The sequence below is a fragment of the Triplophysa dalaica genome, chromosome 12 (genome assembly GCF_015846415.1).
Source record: "Triplophysa dalaica isolate WHDGS20190420 chromosome 12, ASM1584641v1, whole genome shotgun sequence".
Classification (NCBI taxonomy): Eukaryota; Metazoa; Chordata; class Actinopteri; order Cypriniformes; family Nemacheilidae; genus Triplophysa; species Triplophysa dalaica.
In genome coordinates, this window is record NC_079553.1 from 3,300,726 (window position 1) to 3,326,542 (window position 25,817).

Sequence of the window (25,817 nt, forward strand, 5' to 3'; positions counted from 1 at the left end):
TCAACCACTTCCCATCAGCAAATATACACACAGCATCAGCATTTCTTCATTAGTGGACAGTGTCTGGTCGAGTTTGGAATGGAATGTGCATACTATGGGAATTACATAAAGTACATTTTGATTTATTGTAAATATTTAAAATGTCTGTAACAAAGACAGTTTTTTTCACATCTCATGTTAATCATAATTACAACTTACAGAATAGTACCGAAGCCTTCAAATATCTGTAGAGTCTTTAACTTGAATGCGTTTATAATAGACAGATACAGCTGTACGTTTATTTCCGAAAAACGTATGACGCATGCGGGTGGGAAGTGCGGAACTAAGCACTTGCGCACCCATTGCCAACAAAACACAGACATGACTCCGTTTCACTTACCGCGTGTGGTTCATGTCCGCATCTTTTAGTGCTGGGACCGCTCCATCTATTAGTTTCAAACCATCTTCAAATCCAGCGTTTCATGCACCGTTTATATAACATCCGTCACTGAAATGCTGTGATCAAACAAACACACCTCAACTTCTCTCACTATCGCAAGAGTAACGCAGCCAATCTTGATAGTTAGCAGGTCTTCCTATCACTCGCCGGTTGATGCGTGGGCGGGATATCTTTCGCCTTGCCGTGGGTGTGCTTTTCCGGGAGAATTGTCCAATAAGGGACTAAGAAAGGATGTTACGTAACGGTATTTCATATTCGAAAAACCTTCCCAAACCTATATGAACCTTGGGGAGTGATACTACGTGATGCATTCAACTCGTTTTTGGACAAGTTGTCCATGTCAAGCATGAGAAAACAGCACATTTAACAATGGAAAGAAGTCATGCAAAATGCAATAAAAAATGTTTCATTGTCACATGAGTCACATTCAGTTACCACTTATCTGGTGTCTCTAAAAATGTATGTTTGTTTTTCATTTCTCATGCTGAAATATGTCATGTGTATAACAGACTGGACGAGGCCACATTAGTGAATTGATTATTTGATGTACGCATCGCTCTGTCCAATATTACCCTGCGGTTTAGAGACCACAGTCACAACACACTAACCACTTGGCCTATGACAAGAATGTACGGCTTTAGAGACTAAACAACAAGAATTCCTATGCAAGCCAAAATCAAGCTGTTTCTGAATTCTTATCGTAACAGGATCCAGCAGAAGTGCAACACATGGAGCGTTCAGTTTAGATGATTCCAAAACAATTGAATGTGATTATGGAGATCAATTTCAATATTGGGAAAACACAGCTTGATTCTTGCACATGAATGAAATTGAGACTTCAGCACTTTGGCCAGTATTTGTGTTTTCCGCCAGCCTGGGCACGGCTTGGTCTCAGCAGTGTGCCCTGTTGTTCTCAATGAGATTTGCATACGGGGCAGTGTGGACTCCCTGGGGCCCGTTTCAATAAGGAAGTTCAACCAACACCGAGTTAAAATCTGAACTCTGAGTTGATTTACTCAGATAATCGCTACTCTGAGTTTTCAGTTTCAGTACAGCTGATGTGAGTTAGTTCAGTCGACCCTGAGTAAGTTCACCCTAGGTTAAACGCGTGCACCATGGCTATGAAAAGCCATCATCAATGGAGTGAAGATAGCACGATTCACCATGGCAACGGCACGTGACAAAAGCACGTGTTCATTTGTCGCCAATCGAATTGAAGCTACTGTTACAAGCGTACGGTGATAATGAGCACATATTTAGAAAAAAATAAAAATATTCACTTGTTAATGCGCAAGTTTATGTGTCAATCACTTTTATATTCATTTTGTTGAAACTGTGAAAATGGAAATTATATTTAACGCTCCCGCTCTCTTTAGCTCTCATGTAGGTTCAATCCTTCTGCAATAAAAATATCTCGGCAGAAGCTGAATATGAAATACAACAACATCATTCATTCAGGAAAGTTTAAGGAAATAAAATACTCTAGTAGGATGCCTGATTGGGAAATGTTAAGTATACGACTTAAACTGGCCTTAAAAGTTAAGATAAAACGTCCAAACGGGGCCTCACAATTCTCTCCAGACAAAAATGTAACTCTCTGCGAATTAATACAGCTTCCTCATCCATGGGTTCCTGAATAAACGGACATGCCATTGTAAAGTCTGTCTGACTAAATTGAGCGCGATTAGGAGCACGAATCAATAAACTAATGACGCATGCAATTTCAACACCACTCGCGCTTCGAAAAGGGGTGGAGATTGTAACAAACCCTGGGTTTGCGGAATAAAACCTGCTCCCGACCAGGTTAGGTTCACGGAGTAGGTTACTCTGGTTACTCACTCGGAGTATAAAATACCTCGATTTCTGAAATGGGCTTGACTTACACCGCGGTCGCGGGTTTGACAAACCTCGCTTTCTGAAACCAAAAACCCTGAGTATTCCATTTTGTGGGGTTAACTTACTCTGAGTTTGCACTTACCCTGCTTTCTGAAACGGGCCCCTGTAGACAAGCTTTTTGTGGAGTGTGTCCATGTCTGCAATACAATAATACTAATACACCTCTTTTTGTATGGAATGTGATTGTTGGATTTCCATTATCAAAGAAAAACTAATGTTTTTCACCACCAGGAAATACAATTTTGCCCTTTCACAACATAAAGGTTAGACAACTCAAACGTGTCAACTATGAATCAATAACCAACACTCAGTCTGTATAATTTAAAGGCAAGAGAGTCGATTCTTTAGTTATAACAACTTTTTCTTATGAAGGAGGGTTTTTTGAAGAGAGAGTTCACAAAAAATGACTGTCTAATCTAACAAAGTGGCCCCTATTGACTTCCATTGTATGGACACATTTCTCAAAATATCTTTGTGTTTCACAGGAGAACGTCATAGATGTTTTAACCACACGAGGGGGAATGAATGATTAAATAAAATGCTAAATCAACAGAAGTTTTATTATTTAAGATATTTATATTTAATTTTTTAATTGTGCAATTTCTTAAATTTATTAGCTTCAGTTTAATATTTGCTTTCACTCGGAGAACATACTGAATCCTTCCTGAGGAAGTAACAAACACCAGTGAGCACACAGTTAGGATTATTTCGGTCTCTAAAATCTCAAAAATGTCAGGCTGATCATAGCTGAAATCATTAGAACCTCAGGCTGCTTAATTCTAGCGCTGCCTGGCTCATGCTTACTGCATTCCTGCATGCTTAATGAAAGTCTGTGAATTCTATAGACCTCTGCTTACTGTCATTTGGCAGTATTTGAAGTGAAAATATATACGAATAACTGTTTTTTGAAAGTCACAGTTCAATTTTCAGCCGTTAATTATGATTACAGTAACAACGGATAGCTCCAAGCATATGAATGCATTAGCATCTCTTTCATAACAGATATGGAACTATTCCATATATACAACTAACTGAATAATTCATAAAATGTGTGTTCCTCTATCTGACGAACACATTTTGTTGTAGAATCCAGCTGTGGACTAGCCCGTATATTACTATTGAAATTATTACGGTTTCTTTTAGGATGCACTATAAATTATCGCTCATATCGGCCGAGAAATGGTAGTTTTTTGTGTTTTCGGTATCGGCCGATAATTAATGTTATGCTGATAATTATAGCCGATACATGAATCATTTTCTCTGGCTAAACCACTTCAGCTGCACGCTGCTCATAGTTAAAACCCAATACAGTACTGACTTTCTGTCACTATCATTCACTTACTGTTATTAGCAAAACATTGTTAATGTAGGTACAGTGTGTAGATATTTATAAATGTGTAAATGGGTTTTTTAAACCGATCGCTGTCTGAATGTTTTCTCTCTTGACACCAGTTAGACATGTGGCCATTAAAAACACTTTTCTGGGTTGCTCTGGAAGAACATCTACAATTTGTTTATTAAATAAACATACCAGAAAAGTTTAATAGTAAAAGAATCTCTAACTAGTGTAAAGTTGCTTGTACATGATTTTCAGGGGAAAAAAGAGAACTAATGGTTTTCTGCAGTGAATGTTTTCAAATAAAAGCTGTTGTCCACTTGTTGCCTTTTGTTTCGGTCTATATTAGACAGGTCTATATTATTTTATATATAATATTATATATAAAATGTATATATATATCGGTGCATCCCTAGTTTCTTTCTAAGTTTTCTGGTTGATTGTTTTGAGTTAACATTGACCTGACACTAACGTTGTGTCGTTTTGTTTCTGCTTTTTAAATTAGTCACATCGCACAATTGACATTAGCAGAGCTCAGGTAAACATCGTCCAGTCTTCTGCAGTTCTTATCTCTCCTACTGTGATGAAGCAGAAGTCAGTGTGCACTGTGCCGTGAGACGGCTGTCTGTCTGCGCTCAGCTTAATCGATCTGTGCCCCTGGAGATATTCATTTGCTTCTCCATCTCTCTCATTCTCTCCCCCTCTCGTTCATCCATCATCCACTTCTACTGACAGTCCATTACGTCGTGATTTGCCCCGTCTGTTTTCTGAATCTCTGTTAGACGTTTGCTCATTTTATTTGCATGCGTTATCTATCCTTTCCATCAGTGCCTTTCAGATAATTGCCTGTCTTTTATTTGCGGTCATTTCTTCTCTTCCTCCTCCCTTCAGATCGCTTCTCTCTTCTGAAGCTCGCCTGTGTTATTTTAAACAAACCATTGTGGTTTTTTCGCACATAAGCTGTGCAGACTGGAAGCGTGAAAGCTGCCTTCAAACGTACGAGATGACTTGCGACTAATTTTGTGTAGGAATGAGCAAACTATTTTTTTCAAGGAATTGTAGAGATTACACTTAAAGACACAAATGAGAAGGATCACTCTGGTGCGAGAGGATGCTTGAGAAAGAAACACTTTACTGTTTGCTCTGGAGATGATGTGATCACAGCCTGTGAGGATTTAATGGACATGTTTGGCCATAATTGACCTCTGATCAAGTGAGTAACACATGTTCTGTTGTGTTACAGGTGACCCCTGGAGATGAACAAATGTACCTTGTGTGCTTGTAGGAGCCATTTGAGATCGAGACACAACTGATGACCATCGCCTTACAACGCCAATGACCTTCAACAGTGTATGTTTGCTTTTTATTTTTATTATAGTTTTATGTGTTGAAGCTCCTGCTGGTGGTTAAAGAAACAGTTCACCCAAAAATGAAAATTCTGTAATATTTTGAAGAACGTTCTGGGGCACTTTTGTCTACCAATGCACTTTTTCCTACTATGATGGGCTAGATCTATTTGGTTACAAGCATTCTTCCAAATACCTTCCTCTGTGTTCATCATAACAAAGTAATTTCTACAGATTTGGAACGACTCGCGGGGGAATAAATGATGACAGAATTTTTCATTCGTGGTGAACTGAATCTTAAAGAGTGTGTTATGTACTTGAAAGTGTGTGTGTCCGTGTGATTTACTGACAGTAAACCTTGACAATTACATATTTATGGCAATCATTTTAATGTCTCTGGATTAATTCATGTGCAGCACTGTTATGAATTTGCTGATTATGTAAATATATTTTTGCTTTCATTACAGGATCCATTTACTGTTGTGTCTCAGATTCTGTAATGGAAAATCAAGGTAGGCATTTATTATCACCTTATTTCTATCTCTCTTTATGAAGGTGCTGCTGTAAAATGTAACAGAAAGTTTAGCTCATAAACACAATACGTGTTTGTACGTTTTGTCAATATGTATTGTTCCTCCTGTTGTTGCAAACCTGTATTGCTTTGTTCTGTGGAGCCCAAAAGGAGAACGTTTGAATAACTAGTTGCTCTTTTTCATGCGATTACGCTATGTGTGTCATATGAGTTTGAAACCATGGAGTGAATGAAAACGGAAATGTCATTTTTGGATGAAGTGCTCCTTTAAGGTGCTTTGGTTAAACGCAACACATGATTGGAAACGAGATGCATTGTGGCACGTTCTGTAGGATTTTTAGCACAAGCAAAGGTGTTTTTTTAAGTAGCGTAATGAGGAATTTTCCTATTTTTAAGCTTCGTTTTGGTTAAAATAGATGCATGCTGAAAAGGAGCTCTCTGGTGCCCTCTTTAGGAAGGTCATTTAGGAAGGCGTCATTTGTTCACTTTTCCAGGTCATGGCAGTACTAGTTTCAGCCTCCCACGGACTGCCCACATTTTATTCTCTAACTGTCTGATGCATAATGCACACAAGACGGACTGATTTTGGACGACCACAGAGAATAGGGTTTTCAGAAAGTATTCAGAGAATCTCTGTATGCTTGCATTGTTTTGCTGTGTTTGTGTACAGTGTGACACCATTAATTTTATTGTGGGCACGTTTATCCCCACATAACTTTACTCCTAAATGGCACATAAAAACAAAACAAACTGTGATTGGTCACATTAGACGTGAGTCAGACAGATCTTCCTGTATAAGTAGGTGGTTCTTTGCCAGTTTGTACTCCAATTATCACCAGACTTTTTGCCGCAGTCAAAAATCTGGCTGCATGAGATGATAGCAGCACAGATTTTGGATCCAGTCGGAAGTAATGAGCAGATTCTCTCTCTCTCATTCTCGCTCTCTCTCAGTCTCTCTTCTCCTTCTCTTTTTGGAGTGGCGCCCAGTGTAGGTGCTGTAACTGGGACAGTGAGAGCAGCAGGGCTATGGCTAAATCCTCTCATTTATTTTTTGTTTCCAGCATGCATGCACACATGTGGTTACTGCTGTGATTGGGTTTGAATGGTTGCAGAGATCTTGGATTGACTGTAGTGCTGGGGTAATGGGTCAGGTTTCCTGATGTGTGAGATATCTATGCATATTAGTTGGAACCTTGTAACGTTATTGATAAAATCCATTTTTTATTATTTTTCAAAACAATTCTCTGCTTGTTTGGTTTCTCATTCTATCATTGCAGGCTCTTTCTATGTGGGTCTCGCAGAATAACATTAGTGTTGCATGGTTTGGGGATTTCATAGCTCCTGCACCATAGAAAGAAAGGATTGTTTGTGCTTGGCTCTCTGTTACCTTATCAAAGCCCCAGACGTTTTTTGAACGAATATTTTGAAATCCATGTTTAGCTCAGAGAGCCCAAGATTATTGCATCATACCCTATTTTAAAGGTGCTGAGTGTAATATTTAGAAATATGTATTGACATAAATGCAATATAATGAAGCGTTATGTTTTTATTATCTTAGTATGAGCCATTTATATCTACATACACCACAGATCCCCTTTCTGTAGAAGCCCAAAACGGAAAAAACTGCTCTACAGAGCGTGTTTCATAAATACATTATCTCCTTCGTGAAAGAAGCAAAAACCTCTTTGTCCTGTGTTAGCTGCCGTAGTGCTTTGAAAGGGAGGGTTGGAGTGAGCCATTGGTTGCAATTCGTAACCTCACCACTAGGGATGTAACGATTTACCATGAGCCGGTTGAAAATCGATTATAATGTGCGGCGATAAAAATCGGTTGAGATGTGAACTGAATCGCAATGCATGTTATGAACAGCAGGGGCCACCGTGTTCACTGCAAACCTTAACATGGACATGCTTATACTTCTTAAATTAAAAAAATCCAAGAAAAGCACAGACAGTTCACATGCTCTCTGAAATTTGATAATTCCCACTTCTGATGTCAGGATTCCGCTGGTGGTGTTCAGGTGGTTTGTTGTGGGAAAAAAAATGGAGGACACCAGATTCATGCTTGCGTGTATCTTGGGAAAATGTTATATGGTAATAGATTTCAATCGTACATCTTACTGTATAGTTTTACTAATCAGCTTGCTGACTATTCTGAAATATTGGTGAGATGCATGCTATTTTCACAGTGTATTAAACATGCAGTATGCTTCAAATGGTAATTTATGTAAATATGTACTTATTTAACGACAAGACAAGGCAATGAAGTGGTTGCGGAAAAACGTATAAATCATATCTGTCATAGCAGAAATCCTTCTCCCGTCCGCTATGTTGATTGAAGGCCCGCCCTTCTCGGGAACTCTGGTATCAAATTTATTTCATTTGTTTGTCTTAATTTAATGCTATAATTAACATTTATCATGTATAGGAAGCGTTTATACACATAAGTGGAATTTACAATTCTGAGCGGTGTGGGTTTTGTTATATGCTGTGGAGTAAGAAATCATCACTGGCTGTAGGAAATGTGATTATAAGTGTTGTTTGCTAGTCCTCTTACACAGCTATATACTTCCACATTCTCTTTCTCGGCTAATGTACTCTGCGGGATAAAATTGCATTCCTGGAATTCCTGGGGATGAAGACTTTTAATGTGTTTATTAGCTTCATGCAGAGGAGTCAAGATCCACTGAGCATGTGTAGATTTAATCTTTTGGCTAAAGAGATGGTTTCTTCAGTCAAAAGCGTGTAATACTATCTCATTTATCTTTATGCATTTTTGTATATACATCATTGAATAGATTATGGTCACATGTCTTTATCAGTTTTTCTTTAATTTTACCAACTTTTGCTTTCGAATACGACACATTAAATCGTAATTAAGGGTTTAATTTATCCACACATACTTAATTTTCAAGCTTTATTTTTTGGCGTTTTTTGTACAGATCACACAGTCATGGTTCATTTGTTGTGTAATAAACATACTATTGTGACGAATTTGATTGTTTATACCTAGGCGTTACCACTTGGTTATCTAAATCAGTTTTTACAAAACCAATAGCGGCAAAAATATCTCAAGGTTACTGTGATAAATACAATCCTACCAGAATATTACATTTCTCTCTAAACATCCACCTCTAAAGCGCCTCTTAATTTCATCTGAAGGTAGTTGGGTCACAAATGACTTCATAGATAAAACAAGCACAAACGTACTTAATTTAGATGAACGTTTTGATGATTAGTCAGATGTCACTTCCTCTTCCTTTCGTGTTCTTTGTAAAATCAGTTGTCTACCCAGCTGATACCATCTTTTCCTTGCTTGCCAGAACGTCCCTTTAATCCCTTGCTGTTTTCCTCTGCCTTTCATTAGAGGCCACTCGAGTGCGCACACACACACATTTTACACTTTGACCTCTGCTTTAAGGAATGATAGGCATTCGTCAGCGTCAACTCTGATCTGCTTTGCTGCTCGTTTCTGAAGTGGAGTCAGAGAAAGTAGGATGAATGGAGGGAGGGTCCCGTGTGGGAGAGAGAGGGGGTGGAGAGTGTTCCTGAAGTGGAGGTCTCTCCAAGAGAAAGGGCAGTTGGCATGAAGTTACTCAAAGAAGACAGAGAAGTGTAGAATATTGGTTTGGAAGGTAAGAAGAGGCATGAGATCGATACTAGGGAACAGGAGACCGGTTCTTTTGAGCTGGAAGCCCTGAGTTGGGGAACCTGAGCTGGTGCGAAGCTACACCTGGGTGGGAGTTGCAAACGGATACAGGGGTTGGAACATGGGACAGGCGTTTATCCTAGAGACCGCGCCTCAGAACTCCTGCGCGCACTTGGGTGAGTTGAGCAAACGTTATTTGTTCCAAAACCAAGTGAGCCGTCTGCATTTCAAGGCATGATCGACATGTTCGGCAGTTTGTTTATGGGGCCTTTTAATAACCAGCTTTTCATCAAGCCTCTTCAAGAATCACATATCTTTTTAAACACAATTTGCGTTCAGTACGTATTCATTTAGCAGCAGGTCAACATCAATTGGTCCAATATTATGCATCGAGCTCTATTAATATGCTGTGTAGAGTATGGCAGTTTTTCCGCCTCAATGCTGGTTTTACGAATCGCCAAGTTTTGAAACCGAGCTGTGAACAGCATGCATTACCTCAGCTTGACTTTAGCAGCAGGAACTGTTTATGACTCAGCTGTGGGTATCAGCTGTAAGTGGAAGGAAACCAGACATGGATAAGGCAGGCGGGGGGGTGTTTGAGTTTGAGGAGCTCCGAGGAAAAATTCTTCCATGTTTTTCTTGTTCCGTGAAATCACAGGAACAACCTTATGTCCTCAGACCTGAGATATGGAGACACTGCTATGCGAGTCTGTGACAAGAGTTTCTATACATGTGTGTGCAGTATACTGCTAAATATAACAACTTGCTAAAAATGAGGTCATGTCTATCTCTGTACAAGCATATTACTGCTGTTTTGGATCTTCTCCAAACATCTCCCTTTAGACACTGCTTCATCTGGTACTAAAGACCACTAATGCTTTCATATTACCTGTTTTCAAGAGCAGTTGCCTACTATGAATTAAATGAGGTTCCTCATAAAATTTTAACCAGTGATTATCCAAATATGGATGTTTCTTTAGAGTAGTTGTAGATGGTTGGTTGTTATTCTGAACAGAATGAGCTTTATCGTCACTTAGAGCATGATGTAAAGCATGGAAGAACATACCTAAAATAAATGTATAACGTCGTTCAGCCTTCTGAAGTGTCTTTATGATGCAAATGATCAACATTGACTTTGGAAACACGGTTGAAGCCTTTCCTCCATGTCTTTGTCAGACGTCCTTGTGCTGCTTTATCTTTTAAAGGAATAGATTAAAGTGGCCCTGTTGACCTTTTAAACTTAAACCGTTAACCCATTTAACCTGAGAAGATATAATCCTGGTATATCTCAATACAATTCTGGGCTATTTTTAGCTTTAGCAAGTGTACAAAGGGCATGATTTTTTAATGAGGTCATCACTGAGGTTCTTAATGAATGGCTGTCTGTTGCTAAACAACCAGCCGTAACATTCTAGCACTGCACGCGACTGGCCCAAAGTTAACTTCTGGTCTCTGTTTGGTTATGATATAACAGTTCATTTTAGATTTAATTTATATGAACAGTTATTTATATTAATGTTTTATTGTATATTAATAAGGGCTGTCAAATGATTAATCTCATCCAGAAAAAAGTTTGTGTTTAGATAATGTATGTCTGTGTACTTAGCTTTTTTGTTTTTGCATACACATACATGCATACATATTTAGGGACTAATAACATCCATTTATTTATATTTACCAATAATTTAATCTATATAGTAATTAATTAAATATATTTATACATGTTTATGTTTTTATAAATACAATCCTAATAGGCTGATTATAAGTTGGTAAACATTCGGGATGCGCGCATCTTGGTTGCAGAAAAACCCGGAAGAGATAGCCTTTATAAGGACTGTAGAATTACACTGATACGGTATACAAAACAGTTTGACTTTTTAGATTATAGAAAACCTTACCTGAAATAAAATAAACACAGATCTGGAGGATTTCGTCAGTCCAGCCTGTTCTTTTAATTACTTTTTTAGCTTAAAATTCAACGACGGTATTCCATAGGAAATAATACCATAATTTTTTCCTTTCCTATTCTGACATTCAACAACACAAAAACACGTTTTTGAAGGAATCGTCTCCTCCGTTTCACTCATTGCTGCTTTGTTTCCACAGTTTTTCTGCAAGCAATATTCATGCACTTTGCCCGTGCAGCTGGTGTAACGTAACCGTGACCTTGACTCCAAATTGGTCTATATACACAGTACACAGACATACTATGTAAACAAACTTTTATCGAGCAATTGTTCGACAGCCATAATATTAATAACAATTAATTAAATTAAATCTACTCAAAAGTTCTTGATTCTTTGCGGAGGTATTTTTTGGCCCAAACATCATTTCTTTATGTTGTTGCTTCCGAAACCCTCCCGCAGGCCTTCGCCCAGTTTTAACAAAGGGTTGTAAAGATCCTGAGCTGAGTGTAGTGCGTAAAGCTTCTGTTAAAACATCCAAACATTGTGTATCTGTAAAGAAAAACCTGATGCCTGTCTTTCCACAGTATATGGTGTGTGAGATGCCACCAATCGTGATGGAATAACAAGGAAACAAAGCACAGCTGACATTCACCGACTGCACAGAGGAAGCAATCAAGTCTGCACGATTTTCAGCCGAACAGCACGGCTAGGTTTCATGTCACAATACAGACTTCCTTGTTCTCTCAATAGGCTCAGCTCGCTGTAGCCTCTACCGATGCTGTATTCATTTCAGTTGCGGATTCTTCATGCGAAATGTCAGTTCGCTGGAAGCGTTTCGTTTGTTTTAGCCTACACCAACTGCAGCTTAACCTCAGATGACTTGAGTCCTGACGTTCACCTTCAGATCTGTTTTCCTAATCTGCCGTTGTTGGGTCGTTTGAAAAAAGTTACAGGGCTTTGTCGTTCGAGGCTGTCTGGATTGAGAGTGTGTTGTCTAGAAATGCTTGAGGAGGTGTTAATGTATGTAGCAGCAGGCCAGCGACTCTTCATGGTTTCTCCTGGAGGAAACTGACTGTTACATAATGAACGGGGTGCTCCAGGCTGCATGCCTGACTTATTTCCGATATCACGACTACCAGCTATAAACCTTTTTACCCGAAGCTGCATAGAGATGCATCCAATTCATACTCATGCATGGGCAGAAGATTCATGCATGCATGCTTCCAGAATCTTCGCTTTGCATGTCTCTGCGTTAAAACATGTAGCTTTATGTGTAGTATGTATGGATCTTTAAAAAGTTTTTCCGTATTTTAATATTTATATGATTTGCTCACTGTGTGTGGTGTAAATTATTTTGAATAATCTGTGGCGTGGTTGCTTGTACCGTACAGGGGATTGTCATCTTGGTCTCTCTTTGGAAGATAGTCCCGTTTCGTTGGCTGTAGGTGATGTGCTGGGGCTTTCCTTAAATGGTTTGGAGCTCTTACTGTTCTGTTCTAAGTGCCTGATTGTTGTAGTCTGGTTAGGTAATGTCGTTCAGAGTCCTTCAAATCACTTGACCAATAGAAGGTAAACCGAGCTCATTATGGTAGAATAAGTGGTGCCAGGTCCCTTGAGAAACATTTCAGCTTTTGAAAATGCAGGACGCTTTAAAGAAAGATTTGGAGTTTGTTCTGGTGTACCTATAATTTGTTTTGTAAGCATATATGCTATATAAGATATAGTTGCTTTCAATCGGACATAAATGGCTGACCCGAAGTTAACTTCGGGTCTGTGTTTGCTTATAATATAACCATTTTTTATATAACAATTAAATTGATATTAATTTATTTTAATATTTTGTTATATTAATTGTATTAAATTAAAACTACTCAACAGTTATTGATTCTTTGCAGATGTACGCATCTATATTAAGCTTAATTTAAAATAAGGCTGTGCGATTTTATCATAATTGATTTTCAATCAATAACAGTAAAACAAACAAAATAATAGAGGTCGAATGATTATTGTGTCAAACTTTTTTAAACAAGGATTGTCTCATTGTTTTATGTTTTTATATTATTCATTTAAGAGTGTCGCTTAGCGTCGAGGGTGGAGCTGCACGCAACATGCGAGATAGAGGTGCTGAACGTCAACACGCTGTTTTGAAGTTAAATAAAAATTTAAAGGGGAATCGTGAACGATCTATTCGTGGCGGCCTGCCACACTGTCAACACTTGCCGCCACGAATAGATTTTTCACGATTCCCCTTTAAATTATTGTTTTATGAAATTTTTATATGAATAAATCAATATATGGGAATCACCCTCATACTGGATGTTTACATTTTCTATTTGTTAAAAAAGTGATTATAATCCAGTATTAAATGGAGTTATTTAAAAGTTTTTTATTCATTAATAATCCAGGGTCAATGAGTAATTATGTTAAATATTTATGATCTCAACACTGGGCAAAATAACCATGACTATAGTTTTTGTCAAACGATTCTTATAATTATAATCGTGATTATAATTTGATACCATGAATATTCAATAAAATATTACTATAAAGTAATATTAATATATATTAAATATCAAATAAAGAGTTAAATTGTAACCATACACAAACCGGAAGTTAAGGATGAAACCATCTGAATTTATTCATATACTCTGTGGAAAATACTGTAAATTAATTTACATAAACTCCCTAGTGCAGTGCTCCAGACTCGCGACCAAAGTACTCGCGCATGTGCGACATGCAAATTTGGAATTTCTTAGTTGTTATTTTGTGTGAAAAGATGAGTAGAACGCGAGCTCGCCACCTGTGCAGGCTGTGTGTGATAGTCAACTGGACGGGTCACTCGCATCGCTGATGTTTCATGCTGATGTCGCGCACAATCCAGGTCGTCATTGACAAATTTACTCACACACAACGTGAGCACATTACTACGAGTAGATTTTTTGAGACCGAAGACGAACAATTTGATATACGAGACGTTAAACGATACTAACCGCGGAGGAGTTCAGGAAATGTCATTTATCTGTGGATAACTTGACAGCGCTGGATCATTTCAAATCCGTTTACAGCAAGAACGAACGACAGGCAAATGTTCTTGTTAAGTTTTATTTGACATAATATTTTAATGTGTTGTGAACATGACGAAAAGTGTCCTTAATACACAATTATGATTGCGCTCCTAACATTTATTGTCAGGGGCTACAGTGCTCCTGGTAAAAAAAAGTTAGTCTGGAGTCCTGACTTGGGGATAACGGTGAACCTAAACCACCATAAGCATTCCTTATGACTAGAGTTGGAAATCAATTCCAATTTGCAATCAAATGGAATAGGAATTGGATATTTGATAATAAAATTTGAATTCCTTTTATCAATTCCTGTGTGCATATTTTCAGAAAAGTACATGAATTGCTTGATCCGCTGATATCTCAAGAAAAGCCCTTATGAAAATTTACAATATTTTTACTATAGTAACCATAGTTTAGCTATAGTATTTACATAAAAGAACAGGGACCACAAATTAACCATAGTTTCATTATAGTTACTAAAGTTTAACCATTATGTAGTTCAACTATGATAATACAAATTGTAATAAAGCAGAATAAACATGGTTCTATGTGTATATACAAAATGGTGCTCATATATATATATATATATATATATATATATACACAGACCACACAGGTTGATATATAAATGTTCTACTTCATCTGTGGAATCGAAACAGGGTCTCGATAAGAATCGAAATCGATAAGCAGAATCGTAATCGATCAAATTAAAATGATTCCCAACCCTAGTTATGACTTGCGAAAGACCATCTTCAAAACCATGAATCGCTGCTTTAAAAATATTCGTTTTGGACATATCTATTGCATTTTAATGCTTTTGGCAGATGCTCTTTTACAAAATGACTTGGAGCACATTTAAGCTATGAGTTTTTCTTTAGCATGTGTGTTCCCTCGGATTCAAACCCACAATCTTTGGGCTGCTGACAGAATGCTATACCAGCTGAGCAGGAACACTGAAGCGTCTGTCTGTCTGATAAAAGTAAAAAAAAAACATTCTTTCTGATTACAAAATCTGATTGCAATGGATCACAAAACTCAGATTTTGGGTCACGGATCAGATCATTTTTCGGATCAGATCATTTTAATGCTCATCATAGTTTTGTTTTATAATATAGGCAGTTTAAAACTGAACTTTTCAAAGCACCTAAAGATATCAACAGATTAATTTAAAGGAGCAATGTGGAATTTTAAAGAAGATTTATTGACAGAAATGCAATATAATATACAAAACTAATTCTTCAGAATTGTATAAAGACCTTACATTATGAACTGTATGTTTGTATTACCTTAGAATAAGCTTTTTCTATCTACACACAGAGCGGGCCTACATACACTGAATTCGCCATGTTGCGCCGCCATTTTTTGTACAGTGGCCCTAAAAGGACAAACAGCTCTACAATGCATGTTTTATCTTCCTCTCCGTCTACCCTGCGGTACGTAGTCAGTTTATCCTCCTAAATGCTATCTTGCTTTTAACTGTTAGCTAGCTCTGGCCTCAAACGATTCCAATCGGTTATCATTACCAGACAGAATTTACATATCGTTGCAACTCAAATTTTTTGTCTTAGATCAGTTTAATTGGAGAGAAGACTCCTCGCACCACTTTATTAAGTCATTAATATAGTCATATTAGTCATTAATACATCAAACGCGCCAGGCCTGGTCTCATTGCCATTAAACTTATTAAAAATGACAGTGTCATCTGCATGCTTTAAAATAGTCCTGTTTTCGTCCTGGACAAATACAATATTGCGCTTTAATATTGAACTTGTCCAGATACTGGAGAGAGAGCGTGTGTGTGCTTAAACTACCTTTTACTCTATGATCAACACATTTACTGTAAATCCACAATTATCGGCAAATGCAATTCGAACTGTAGACCAGGATCCGTACGGATAACCGTTGATCCATTTCACCACTGATTCTGATGAATCTGCACATCAAAACATATCTTTGTTTTATATTCTGTTGTCTCTGTTTTCACTTCACACAGCTGTGGACAGTGGAAGGGGGTCATCTCTGTTCTCAATGCCCTCTTCCCCTCTCTCCCTGCCTGTTTCGGGATCAGGGTGGAGTGCCGTTTCCTCCCTCTGTTTCCTAGGCCTCTCCCCCCCTCTGTTGTCCGAAGCAATCTGGATCTCTCCCTACCATTAACCCACAGCTTCGGAGCTGATCGGTCTTTAGACACCCCTCTCTGACTGTTCTCTAAGTGGCATCTTCAACGCTGTCTTCCGGATCTGTTTTCAGTTCACTGATCTAAGGGCTGTTAGTGATGGCTGGTCCATTAATGGCTAAAATCTCGGCACGGATTGGGTGATATGCGTAACACACAGGGGTGTTTTCTCACCAAACTCGGTGGATGTGCGTCATTCTGTGATTGTTTTCACAAGGACTGAGCGACCTGGACTACTACAGCTGAAATTTCTGGCTCTTAGTGTGGATGTCCGATTGACATCTAGCTGTTTTCAACTGTAAAACGACTCTCTTCTGATGGATCGAACCCTTTTTGGGTTCCTCAACGTGTCAATAGGGGACCAAACTTTGGGTTTTACAAGTCCCATGTGGTGAAGGAACGTCGAATCGTCACACCTTTGGTGTGCCAGGCCCTCTGTTGGATATACAGTCGGTGTGCTGAAGGAATATACCCTTTTCTTTCGGTACTCTCAAGGTTTTCCTTTCTTCCATACTGAGGACAAGCAGGAAAAAAGCGAACCCGTCTATGGCTTGCTGCTTTCAAAGTTGCCATGGCAGCTGGAGTCCAGGTAGATCGATCTTTTTTGTGGTGAAGTAGTGAGGGACATCTGAGTTTTAACTATATACATATCATACATGTATAGAGAGAATAAACATAAGCATACAACATAAATATAGTATATACAGGCATGAAAAAAAGAGACCATTTCAGAATTCAAGAACAGTTTTTCTGAATTTTGTTTTTAAAAGGTATGTGTTTAGGTAAAATTATCATTTTTGTTTCATTCTGTGAACTATTAACAATATTACTCCTGAATAGAAAAAAATCATCTATACATTTATTTGCAGAACAATGAAAACTGGAAAAAATGCTTTTATATAGTTTCAGTCCTCAAATTCTGCAAAGAAATCAAGTTCATATTCACTTTTAAGCATTACAACAGTAATGTGTATTTGGGTTTTTTATTTATGATAACTGATTTTTTATAAATAATGTCAGTATTTCACATTGCTGTTGGATGACTTTGTCACTCCTGAGGTTTGATTTTATTGAAATTCAACAGACTTGACTGGAATGGCCACAATACATCTTGAAATGCTGATTTGAATGTAATTTTTTATTTGATATTTATAAACAATAAACAATACACAATACAAAAATATAGAAAATAATAAATTACATTTTGTTTTGGGGTTGTTCTGGTATTTCATAGTGTTTTATTTATATGTGCTTTTTTTATTAAATCCTAGAAGTCACAATTTTAGCCAAACCTTTATTCAAAAACAAATAAAAAGTATTGTTTAAAGCAATTAATCCATATTATAATTGAAAATATAATTTATGATTTAAAAATTTCAGAACTTAATATTGACCAGTTATCGGCCATTATAAATATTGCTCTGTTATGCAGTAACAGTGTTTGTGGAAACAAAAATACAGCCCCATGTTGCTTCTTTATCAGCAGGTACAGTGAAGTTCAATCCCACTAAAGAAAAACTTAAAAGCTATGTTCAGGACCCTCTTGATGGGGCCAAAGATGTAAGATTGTGAATATGCCTGCGAGGAATGTGAGTGTGTAACACGGGATAGTGGAGGCCCCTGCCAGCTCACCATGAGATGCGATTGAGGTCTGTTGTAGGGATCTGCTTGCCTTCTCACGAGAGCAGCCAGAAAACACTCAACGTTGGGGTTTAAAACAACAGTGACTCTTGTGAACCTCAGCTGTTTGTTATGTTTTGATATTGAGGTTGGAGAAAGTTTGTGGTGTTTTGCGTGAGGGCCAAGCCATCGCACACGTGAGGGTGCAGCTGCTTGTCCAACGCATACATGATGGCATGTTAAGTGTGTACATTTTGTTAACATATGATGGCACAATATGATATGTGCTCTAACATGAATTGTTTTACATAATACGCTTGCATAAAGTCTTTACAGAACACATAATGTTTAAATTATGTTAACCAAGAAGTTCTCTATTATTTAAAGTTGACCGACATAAATAGGCAGTCTGACAGAACCAGATGCTGAACTTAATGTTGAGCAATGGAAAAAAATCTTTTCATAATTTATATTCATTCAATGAATTCTGCGTTTGTGCAGAATAAGGACAAGACTAGACAATATTAAATATGAATGTTGAAGGCATAGTTAACTCAAAAATAAAAACTCTGTTATCATTTATTATTTATTCCCCCTCATGTCATTCATTTTTTGTGAAACACGAACGTTCTTCAAAATATCATCTTTTGTATTCTGCGGTAGGAATTTAAAATGACATGAGAGTATCAATGAAAGAATATTCAATTTTAAGTGGACTATTCCTGTACAGCGAAGTTTTTCACGGCTTTGTGCAATAATGTTCCGTCAATATCTCTGTCCGAGGTCAATCTGATCCGTATTGATAGACCTCTAAACTCTCTGTTTGTCCACCAGATGAAGGTGACCATCAGCACAGCACCACAGGGAGCGAAGGGGGAACGCCTGGTGATGACACTCCACCCCCAAAGCGCAAGGGCAAGTTCTCCACCCTCGGGAAGATCTTCAAACCCTGGAAGTGGAGGAAGAAGAAAAGCAGCGAGAAGTTTCAGGAAACTTCAGAAGGTCCTTTGTTCCGTTCCCTTTATGTGTTTGTTGGAAAATATTAGGTTTACTGTAGCCTTTCCTTTGCGTTAGATCACAGTGATGTTTGTTTGCTTTCTTTTCTTTGCTTTTGTAAATGTTGTTTTTAGCTTTCTCTGACATACTGTGGTTAGGGGTACATGAACATAAATCAAATTTCAATATCCTTTAGTGGGTATTTTCTAGTGATTTTTGCTTTGTGGTATGATATTGGACATGAAGTGGCAACCTGAGAGAATACCAAAATTGATTAACACAATTTCCTTTAGCCTAAATCCCAAACTGTAAATGTACGTGTTACATTTAAGTGATAGATCACCCAGAAATGAAAATTCTGTTATCATTTACTTTTTTATTAATTTAAATGTATTATTCTTTAAATTATTTATTATTCTGTCATGCTCTTGGCATTTCAAACCTGTATGACTTCTACGCAACACAAAAGAAGATATTTAGAAAAAATGTTGTTAGCAAAGCAACAGCTTTACCCATTGACTTACATTGTTTTTATGTACGTACAATAAAAGTGAATGGGTCCTAATGTCGTCCGGTTTCATTTTGGGGTGAACTTCTCGTAAAAAAAAAGTTGAGAGATGCTCATCTCAAATTTTTTGTTTCCTTCACAGTTTTGGAAAGAAAGATGTCGATGAGAAGACCAAGGCAGGAACTGATCGAGCAAGGAGTCCTTAAGGAGCTTCCTGAGAACGGTAGGAGTTTGTGTATGTGTCATGTCTGTAAAACAATGTGCATGCATTTGAAATGTGTTTTTGAATGCTGAATATTTTTATTGTGAATAATGTCTACATTATTTTGCCAGATTATGGAAAAAAGTGTGACAATTTTGTATTTCCATAAAATGCATTTGTTATAAGGCCATTCTATTCTATAAATGTTTAAAATGCCATCTTCACCACAGAACGTTATTGAACAAGAAAGTTATTTGAAAGGGTGGGATTATTTCATATTTAGACAGTAAGAACTGCCTTGTGGTGCATATATATGTATATATAATGAAAGTATATTTATTTTCAGGGCCAAAATTGTTGAAACATCTGTGTGTGTGTTTGCTCCTATAATTTCGCGGTATAATATTCTTCTCATTATGGTCTTTGAGGCCACTGGACTTTGTCAACAAGTCCTAAGGGACTTAAAGGAAAAACAAACATTTGGAATGATTTTCTGCTCTGTTAAAAATGTGTGGCATCAATCACTGAATTACATTTTCTTTGTGACTCAGTGCTATTTTGCTACATGTGTTATATATTGTCTGTCGGATCTCTTTATGACGGAGATACACAAACGCCTCCGTGAGATTGTATATCATCACAGCTCCCTTAATGTGACCGCAGTCTTTGGTCACACTTCAGTATAGGAGGCAATTCTCGCTGTTAACAAACCATTAACTATGACTTTTTCCCCAATTAAAGGAGTAGTCCACTTTCAAAATAAATCTTGATGATAATTTAATCACCACCATGTCATCCAAGATATTTATGTATTTATTTCTTTAGTTGAAAAGAAATGAAGGTTTTTGATGAAAACATGATGCACGTTCATTACTTCACGTAATACGTAATTATGTTGAAAAGGTCACGCTTGACGCAAGCGGAAGTGTTTAAAAGTTGCATGTGCAAGTTTTCAACGTAATTACGTGTTACCTGAAGTCATGAACGCGCATCGCAGAACGAAGCAAGGCGAACATTTGTGTTTATAAAGCATATACATTTTTATTTTTTGTAAAAAATGGCTGATCGTTTCGCTAGATAAGGCCATTATTCATCATCTGGTATCGTGTAAAGCACTTTGAAGCCGCATTGAAATTGTCGTTTTGACCTCCAATCGTTTGGAGTCCATTGAAATCCACTATACGAAGAAAAATCCTGGAATATTTTCATCAAAAACCTTCATTTCTTTTCGACATAAGAAACATATACATAAACATCTTCGATGACATCGGGGTGAGTAAATTATCATGAAAATTTATTTTGAAAGTAAACTACTCCTTTAACTCTTAATTTGTGGTTTATTAATAGTTATCAAGGTAGTTATTAGGTTTAGGGAACAGGGATGTAGAGTATGGTCATGCAGACTATGTGCTTTACAAGTACTAATAAACAGCCAATAATAGGCATGCTAATAACAACTAGTTAATAGTGAGAATTGCCCCCTATACTGAAGTGGTACCCAGTTGGTCTGCACTTTTCAAAGCAGGCGAAGTGTGGAAGTTTGATGCCTTTTTTTATTTGGTAAGGAAATGACATGCAGTTTTTCTTGAGACAAGAAAGTGGAGCAAATTGTGCCCTACAGCAAAAAGCTTTGAAAGTCGTGCGCTGTGAACTGGCTGCTTCGAAGGCCTATTTCTTTGAGAACTGCTCCTGTAACCTCGGAGAGATGTTCGACGAGAAACAAACTTGTACTTTATCAGAGCTTGTGTGAAACTTTAGAAGCAAATGTTCTTTCTAACCTCATTTCAAAGGAATTTAACATAGCTTATCTCTGTTAGAAATGCTCATGCGTTTCTCTCAGAGAAACCAATATTTGCACAATAAGAGGTTTGAAAGCACTTAAAGGTGAAGTGCATTACTAGAGTACGTTTGATAATTTAGCTTTCACAATTGTCCATTTTCTAAATTTCTTTGTTTACCTATATGTTCCGATTTTTTTGCCGTAGCAGTTGAGACCCATAGCCATAAAATGCCCTACGTGAAGAATGGTCACACTCTGCCTATAGGAGGAGGTGGGATTGGTGGAGGTCTGGAGCAGATTAATTCGCCCTCCGAATCGGAATTCAGGGTCAACCCCGTCTGGCTGCCACAGCCTGACGACCGCAGAGGACGTACCCCATCTGATGGGGATCATCGCGGGGCTTTGGGACCCCGGGTGTCCACTCAGGATGAAAATAGGGAAGCCAGGAGAAGCGGCTGGTCTTCAGGGACTGAGGACTGGAAATCTAATATGGCCTGGCATGGTGATGATGGCCGTCGCGGAGGGAGATTACACCCTGATATGGATAAAAGACCTGGGCTAATGAAAGCCCCATCCGAGGATGGACGCAAGACTCGTCCCGAATCGGACTGGAAGCCGACTCTTCCCCGCCACTCGTCGGTCGAGGATGGAAGGGGACGGCGAGGTATGAAGTCACAATTGTCTGTTTATGGTTCTGGTAGAACGTGGCAAATGCGGATCACAAAACATTTTGGGTCACAATTCTTTTCACATGTCTTTTTCTCCATATTTCCACCACCTTCTCTTCTGTTGGGCCAAATGGAGTCAGTGTGTCTGTGTTCCCACGGGTCGTGCTCTAGCTAAGGTTCTTATTTAGGAACTGAGCGCAGCTAAGCTGAATTCTCTTGCTCTTTCCTAATTAATAAACCGCTGTCACCTCAATCCTCCTCAGCGTGAACATTATCATTTAGTCCCAAACCCTTCCTTTAGAGACAGATTTGTCCCTCCACTAGGACTGATAATCCAGTTCTGATTTAGATTATTTAGGCGCTATTCTGATCCTGCGTTGTTCACAAAGAGGAGAGCAAATGAGCATTTACAGTCTTTTCCCCACATACACACTGTTTTATCTGACACTTGGGATCTTTCCTCTACCAGGAACATAGATTTAATATAGATAATGTAAATAATTTACTCTGAATTCAAAACATCAGCTTTGAGGGTTCAAGGTGGATTGGAGTAAAGTTGCAGATGTGTGAACAAATATATATATATATATATATATGTATGTATATATATGTGTGTGAATAAAGCGTAACTAATTTTCAAAGCAAGTCAGATCTAATATTATACTTTTTCATTCTAGTAAAGCAATAATTCTCTTGACCTTTTCTCACCTTTGTCATTCCAAACACGCCTGACTTTCTTTTGCAGATTACAAAAATGATATTTTAAAGAATGTTAAAACTTTGTATCCAATTGACCTCCATTATATGGACATTACTCAAAATATTTTTTGTGTGTTACACTGAAGAAAGAGTCATATACAAGTTTTGATTAACATGAGGATGGATAAATGATAGAATATGTATTTTTGGTTATCTCTCCCTTAAACCATTCACATGAATTCACCTAAATATTAATATTTTTCTTCTAGAATCTGACACTGCTCAGTATTTTCCTAACTCTGACGTTCTGAGGGACACACTTCGGGAGCCCCTTCCACCCAAGCAGTCCGTCATGCCCCCAAAATGGCTAATGACCTCCACCCCGGAACCCGGTGCCGACAGCTTGCCCCGCACCCCAGTCCACAACCCCGCAGCTGCTTTCTCCTCTTCCTCAGCCTCCTCCAATTCTTCCTCCTCCTCAGCTGTCAGCACGGCAGGAAAAACACTACGAACTGTCTCTTCAGCTGGAGCCAGCACGCAGGGCGCTGTTCACCTCACCACCTCTTCAGCACCGTCCTCTATGAGCAATGCCCCGATGCAGCCCCCCAAACAGCCTCCCGTCCCTCCACCCAAGCCAATCAACCGTACCAACAACCCTGCCATCCTGGGTGAGTGATCACGAACATGTCATGCAAGATATAATATGACCTCTATAAAAGTCAATGTAGAGTCACAATTCATCTACATCTTTGTGCAAGCTCACAGACATTAACACTTACAGTGTAAATATACAGACCACATATACCTTCTGTTGGAGCATTTGGAATGGTAAAGCGTGTCATTTTACAAAAAAGAACAGCAATGATTGTTCAGTCTTAACAAGTTTCAAACACTCACTCCTTCAAAATGTAGGCAAGGCATTCTGTCTCATATTCATCACTGAGAAGAATTTGATTGTGTGTACTTCCTTTAGTATTTAGCCACATCGTAATGGTGAAATAAATGTTATTTTTTTTTTTTTTTACTGTGATTCAGTATTAATAATAATAATATAAGGGCTGGGCGATATATCGTACGATCCTTCTCAATTATTTACGGTTAAATGCCGCCACATCCGAAGCCAGAGGGTGCTCTTGCGCAAAAACTCAGAAAATGGGAAACGGAAGAAGAACAATTAGTTCCAGGAAATGCCTGTGGTCATATTCTATCGCTGTTCTTCAAAAATTTTCAGGTACTTTCATGATAATAAAGTTGACTTATAGTAGTGATGATAGACTTGTGTTGCTTTTTCAAACACACATTATAAACGACTCAATTTCGTAGTGATTTTAGATCGAGCAGTCATTCCTAATGATCAAACAGCCGTAGTTCAAGGAAGAGCTGTGCATAGATAATTGAATCAATTTCAGAATCGATTTAGATGTGTATAATTGGTGTCAATCGCACTACAAATCGCGCAGACCTAATAAAAATATAATTTGATACTTTTAAATTGCGCTTTTCTGGACACTCAAAGCGGGAATCTCTTTGACCCCCTCCAATTTGCAGCAACCACCTGGAAGATGTCACGGCAGCCATATTGCACCAGAGCGCCCACCACACACCAGCTTATTGGTGGGGGAGAAACAGAGTATTTAACGTCTACTCCAAGTGGTCAACAGTCCTTCAGAGTTTATTTCCAAGTTTATTGCAATACACCTGACTGTCATTTTTTAGGTGTTCCTAAAAACCCTGATTTAGATGCTGCGGGTGTGTTTAACAGGGAATGTTTGTAAACTCTGCAGAGACAGTATTCAAAAGCGCTGCTGTCGCAGATCACGGATGATTGTTGAGTCAGCTGCATACTTAACACCTCCAAACACCTCAATAACAGGAGAGGATGTCACAGCTATTGACTGTTGTTACAGACATCTCACCACTTGATAGCATCTGACAGTTCACACTAATTATTCATCACATTCGGCAGCATGTTTTGGCCGATTGTTGCTAAGGGAAACAAAAGTTCACTTTTTACTTCTGTGTAGTGGACTTCTGGAGCCAATGATATGAGAATTGAGATTAGGTTGTTGTTTGTTGTTTCTTGTAGGTTTGAAAGTTGTGATCGTTTTAGCAGGGAGTTTGGTTATATATTGGTTGAGCTATAAGGCTAATCTCTAAACATCATTGAAAAATTTCTGGCTTTAGATTTGCTTTGTGTTTGGTAACTCTTTACCTTTAAAGTGCTAAACCAAACGCTACCAAACGCTATATTAAAAACTGATGGAGCATTGAGCAAAAAGGAGCAATATGGAGATTTTAGCGGCATCTAGTGGTGAGGTTGTGATCTGCTGCAACAAACAGCTCACTCCACCGGCTCTCACAGGACAAAGTTGGCACGCTTTCGGTTCTTTGCCGAAGGAAACGCGTTCTGAAGAGCAGTTTGTCCCTTTAGGGCTACTGTTGAAACAACATGGTGAACTCCATGTCGGGGACACGTGGTGTATGTAAATAGAACTAACCATGTATGCATGTTTAATTGCATTTCTGTAAATAGATCCTCCAAAAAATTACACCAGACTTTTAAGGACCTTTAGCCATAGATAGTTATCACTAGATCACTGTCATTTTTTTAAGTCCTCATATAACCACGACATATTAGGGAATAAGATGAATTTGTACCGTCTGTCTCATTTATCATGCATATGTTAGAATTCTTACCAGCAAAGTTATTACTTTTGTTTCCAATAGGGTTATGCAATATATCGAAATGATCTGGGAAGTTCAAATGAGAGCATCCGTTTTGTTATTACTAATAAACCTGGCTGTTCACTTTCAGAAGTCGTATGTTCCTCCAGAAAGAATGTGAAGCGTGTATGTTAGTTATTTAATTATAACATATCTAAGGATCATTTAACAAGCTTTTTATTTGTTTATTTTATTTATTGTATCACATTCATCAAGTTGTGCATGTTGCATATTCCTTTCATATCGTGCAGCTCTAGTTTCTAAGAAGAAGTTGATGTATT

At 38.1% G+C, this 25,817-nt stretch overlaps 1 protein-coding gene across 9 annotated transcripts in view; it reads left to right on the top strand.

The window, feature by feature from the left end:
- phactr4b (phosphatase and actin regulator 4b) overlaps positions 1-25,817 on the top strand; it is a 37,867-nt gene that overhangs the window by 4,765 nt on the left and 7,285 nt on the right. For 3 of the 9 annotated variants that reach the window (XM_056762130.1, XM_056762131.1, XM_056762132.1), the window contains exons 2-7: positions 4,915-5,021; positions 5,485-5,529; positions 18,794-18,961; positions 19,606-19,686; positions 21,651-22,109; positions 23,082-23,480. In XM_056762130.1, the coding sequence (XP_056618108.1) occupies positions 5,517-5,529; positions 18,794-18,961; positions 19,606-19,686; positions 21,651-22,109; positions 23,082-23,480 (1,120 nt within the window). In that variant the 5' untranslated portion in view covers positions 4,915-5,021; positions 5,485-5,516. Of the gene's footprint in view, positions 1-4,582; positions 4,839-4,914; positions 5,022-5,484; positions 5,530-9,125; positions 9,374-16,159; positions 16,929-18,793; positions 18,962-19,605; positions 19,687-21,650; positions 22,110-23,081; positions 23,481-25,817 lie in introns of those variants that run through there. The other 6 variants (XM_056762133.1, XM_056762129.1, XM_056762127.1 and 3 more) reach the window with 6 other exon arrangements.